At 45.4% G+C, this 4,900-nt stretch overlaps 1 protein-coding gene across 1 annotated transcript; it reads right to left on the bottom strand.

Moving 5' to 3' along the window:
* Positions 1-3,412: 3,412 nt before the first annotated feature.
* LOC128117359 (40S ribosomal protein S28) lies at positions 3,413-3,720 on the bottom strand. Its single transcript, XM_052749266.1, has one exon. It carries the CDS (start codon positions 3,693-3,695, stop codon positions 3,486-3,488), a length of 210 nt encoding a protein of 69 aa, XP_052605226.1. The 5' UTR covers positions 3,696-3,720; the 3' UTR covers positions 3,413-3,485.
* Positions 3,721-4,900: the final 1,180 nt, after the last annotated feature.

Genomic DNA, 4,900 nt, shown 5'->3' with positions numbered 1-4,900 from the left:
TCCCTTCCCGTCTGCCTCTAAGCTGCCTTGCCATAGGCCAAAGCAGCTTATTTGTTAACCAATGGGAACAATGTATATTCACAGTGTACAGAGAGACATCCCCAGCACCAATGCCCTTCCCATTCTGTCCTCTCCTCTCCTTTTCATGTCTATTACCCAGCCCGGCACCAACGCTTTAAATGGTCAACACCTCTCAATTCTGTTCTGAAACCATAAGTAAACACCTATCTCTGTGTTGATTCTAGAAGGTGAAAACATGAACTTATTGGTGAAATTATTAAGGCCACTCCACGTAGTTAAAAGGAGATTTATTTAATGGCGTAACTTACAAATTAAGGGATAGGTAGGTCGCGGGGTCTGGGGAAGGTGTATCGCAGTCCAGCGGTGTTCTCTGGAGCTCTGCTTGGCCCACCTCCACCGTCCAGGGTCCCAGACCAGAGAGAGCGCTGGCCCATCCCGATCTTGGGTCTCCAGGCGCCTCCCTTGGCCCTGCCTTGTAGGCGTGACAGTTGCCAAAGTCTCAGTGGGGGTTGGAACTTCCAGATCAAAGCTGGAATGGCTACCCACTATGTGAACTGTACTGATTATAACAGTAGCAAAGGCTAAATGTAGCCTACCCAGTCTCCATTCTGTCCTGACAAAACCCCATAGTTTCTATGTGGCCATAAGCTTTAGAAGCCTATATACATTCTTAGCAAGAAAAAGTGAATCCATCATGGACTAACTGGTGACAATTTTTTTTTTTTTTTGAGACAGGGTCTTTCTATGTAGTATTGGTTGTCCTAGAATTTGATACATAAATCAGGCTGTGCTTGAACTCACAGAAATCTGCCTGCTTCTCCCTCCCAAGTGTTAGGATTAAAGGTGTGTGCCTTCATGCCTAGTTAATTGGCATAACTATATATGATTTTTATTAATTCTTTGAGAATTTCACACAATGAATTTAGATCATATTCACCCCCCAACTCCTCCCAACTCCTTCTAGATCCACCCCAACTGCCCTTTTCCAAACTTGTTGCACGCATTTTTGTTTGTCTCTTTGTATTTTGAGACAGGGTTTCATTATGTAGCTTTGGCCAGCCTGAAACTCACTATATAGACTAGACTGGCCTTGAACTCAGAGATCCACCTGCCTCTACTTCTTGAATACTGGTATTAAAGGCTTATGCCAACACACCTAGTGCCCTTTCCAAAAAAAACAAAACAAAAAACCCCAGTCTGTGCCGACTGAATATTCATGGATTTGGAGCCATCTACTGGAGCGTGGTCAACTTTCCAGGAGCCACACCCTTCATGACAACTGGCTCTCTCTTCTGCAGAAACCATCCACTGTCAACAGCTCCTCAGTTGGGGGTGGGGCCCACAAGCCCCTCCTCCCTCCATGGTAGACTGATGGTTGGCTCGACCTAGTGCTGGTCTTGCCCTACCACAGCTACTGGGAGCTCATGAGTGGAGTGGTCTTGTCATGTTCGGAGGACACAGTTTCACTCTGGTCCTCCACAACCTCTCGTCCCGTCTTCTGCACTGGTCCCTGAGGCTTTGGTGGGTTGTTGATACAGATGTTACATTTGTAGCTGACCACACTGTTAGAATTCCTAGCCACACCCGCAGCTACCTGACCCAGCATGTGCTGTCCAGTAGTCAGGCAAGATGCTTAGTCATCCCAGGGACTAATGTCCTATGTAATCCGTGTGCTGCATGATCACATAATCTATGCACATGTGTGGCATAGCCACATAAGCCCAAATGTGCATATGTGTGTGTCGGGGGAACCTATAAGAGTGGGTTCCACCTGTTCCTTCTCTCTCTTCCTGCATGGTCATTCCTATGCACACCCCTTCTTTCCCTTCCCTTAATAAACTCTTAAAACAAGTGGGTTTTCTTGTGCCTTGTGGCTTCTCTTGTACGGTAAACAGCACCACTTAATAAATAACACACACCACTGACACTTCGTCTGCACTTTGCATAGCTGTGAGTTTCTGTGTGAACTGCTGTCCACTGCACAAAGAAACCCCTGATCCGTTTTGAGAGCCACACTAATCTGTGGGTATAGAGAGTAATTCAGAGGGCAGGTTGATACATTGTCCATTTAGCAAACTAATAGTAGTAAGCTCACCCCTGGGGCTTGTGAGTAACCGGCTTTTTAAACTTGAGTGTGCAACAGGATGACCTGGAAGACTATTGACACCATGGGTATCTGGACTAGGCTCAGGCATTCCAACTTGATTAATCTAGATGTACAGTCCAGCGACTTGCATGTCCAACAAGCACCCGGGTAATGCAGGAACCTTGTTGAGAACTACTAACCTAAGTGAAGCTTGGCCCTCTCAGTAATTAGGATATGTTGCTTTAATAATGACTGAAAAAAAAATAGAATTTCAAACTTTATTTCAGACTAGGAAGCCATGTAAAGAAATTTCTTGATGAGAAGGATTTGAGTCCTGGGTTTCTTCTACTTAGGTCTCTGTCATCTATGGGAGTGACTGATGCTGACCTATACCACACACCTTCATGCTGGCCAGGAGGAAGCAAGACAGCAGAGAGCATAGAGAATCTAAAGGATCAATCCACAATTTGCTTACAAACTTTGCAATCACATCTAATTGGCCAGAACTGAGTCACGTGATGATGAAGTGCAAGGGAGGCTGGGAAGGGATGCTTCTATCCTGTTGGTCACGTGTTCAGGTATAATTCAGGGAGTTTTATCATGGCAAAGAAGGAGAGAACAATGAGGTAAGTGGGGTAATGACCCACCTCTGCTGTGTGATCCCATTCTCATTTCTAGCAATACTTACAGACATGCCAAGGACTCAGTTTCCATCAGGGGACAGGATAGGATGTCTGCTGGGGAATTTTGGAAAGGTTTCCAGAATGGTGTTGTCTTAGTTAGGTTTTTGTTGCTGTGAAGAGACACCATGGCCACAGCAACTATTATAAATGAAAACATTTAAATGCGGGGGCTCATTTACAGTTTCAGAGGTTCAGTCCATTATTATCATGGTGAGGAGCATGGCAGCATTCAGGCAGATATGGTGTTGGAGCTCAGAGTTCTACATCTTGACTCAGTAGCAACAGGAAGTCGACTGATTCACTGGGCGGTACCCTGAGCATAGGAAACCTCAAAGCCTGCCCCCACAGTGACACACGTCCTCCAACAAGGTCACACCTATTCCAACAAAGCCATATCTCCCTGTAGTCCACTCTATGAGCTTATGGGAGCCAAATACATTCAAACTACCATATTCTACTCCCTGGCCCCCATAAACCTTTAACAGTATCATAATGCAAAATGCATTTAGTCTGACTTCAAAATTCCCCATAGTCTTTCGCAGTCTCAACACTGTTTCAAAGTTCAAAGTCTTTTTTGAGATTCATGCAATCTTTTTTTTTTTTTTTTTTTTTTAAAAAAACAATACAAATGCTTTATTTAATAGTTGCAGGTCATCATGGGCCAAGTGTTGGATATCCAGGACCCAGCAGCAAGGTCAGCGCAACCTCCGAGCCTCTCTCTCTGATTCCAATAGGGTGAGCACATCACCCTCTCGAACAGGGCCTTTGACGTTTCGGATGATAGAGCGGCTGGTGTCATCCATAAATTCCACACGCACCTGCGTGCACTGTCCCTGCGAGCCGGTCCTGCCCAGCACTTTGGTTACCCTAGCTAGCTTGATGGGTTGCACGCGACTCGTGTCCATGATGGCGGCGATCTGTCGGAGAGGTCATGCAATCTCTTAACTATAATCCCCTTTAAAATCAAATTGAAAAGCAGATCACATACTCCCAACATATAATGGCATAGGATATACGTTACCATTCCAAAATGTAGGGGAGGGAGCATAGTGAGGAAAGACTGGACCAAAGCAAGACCGAAAGCCAGCTGGGCAAACTCTCAGCTCTGCATAGAAATGCTCTTCAGATCTCTGACTCTATTCAGCTTTGTTGACTGCAGCACACTTCTTTCCCTTGGGCTGGTTCCTCTCCCTGTTAGCAGCTCTCCTTGGCAAATATCCCACAACTCTGGCATCTCTAGCATCTTGAGTTCTCCAAGGCCATCCAGGCTTCAACTTCACATAATGGCCTTTCTACTAGGTCTCCATTCAGGGAACCCCTGACACATGCTGGCCTCAGCAGCTTTCCTTAGCCATGGAGGCAGATTCCATAATCCTTTTCTTCTATCCTTAACTCTAAAGCTAGAACCATGTGGATGAACCTGCAAAGTTCTGCTGCTTGCTGGGGGTGGAACATGGCCCTCTCATTCAATTACATCTTCACCAGCTTTCTGTTTGCCACCTTCACTGACTAAGCTTGGCTGTTCTTCAACTTGCTCTGCAGACCAGGCTGGCCTCAAACTCAGAGATCCACTAGCCTCTACTTTCCCAGTGCTGGGATTAAAAGTGTGTACCACCACACCTGGCTCTAAGCTTTTCTTTAGTTCCTTTTCATTATATAGCTTAATTAGAGTTAGCACCAAAAACCACATGAGTCTATATTAGGCTGTATTGAGATTTCTTCTGCCAATAGAATTAATCTAAAATTCTTCACTTTAGTCTTGGGCAAACTTTTTGGACAAGGGCAAAAAGCAGCCACTTCCTTCACCAAAATATCCTAAGAATGATTTCTAGGCAACATACTAAAATTCTTCTCCTCTGAAATCTAATAGGAATTCTAGCCATGCCCCCATGACTGTGCATGCACTGGTGAGACACTTAGTCATTTCCTGGGCTGTAGGTCCTACATAGCTGTATGCTGCATGGTCATGTGCACAGCGTGATCGTGTAACCTATGCACATGCGCATGCATGCGTAGCTATGTAGGCCCATATGCGCATGCATGGGGGAGTCCATAAAAAGCGGATCCCATGTACCCTCCCCTCTCTTTTACACATATCTCTCAAATAGGC

Source organism: Peromyscus californicus, unplaced genomic scaffold (genome assembly GCF_007827085.1).
Source record: "Peromyscus californicus insignis strain IS unplaced genomic scaffold, ASM782708v3 Scaffold_21__1_contigs__length_65335640, whole genome shotgun sequence".
NCBI classification, from domain to species: Eukaryota; Metazoa; Chordata; class Mammalia; order Rodentia; family Cricetidae; genus Peromyscus; species Peromyscus californicus.
The sequence above is the reverse complement of the archived record's forward strand: the minus strand, read 5'-3'. Positions and strand labels throughout refer to the sequence as shown.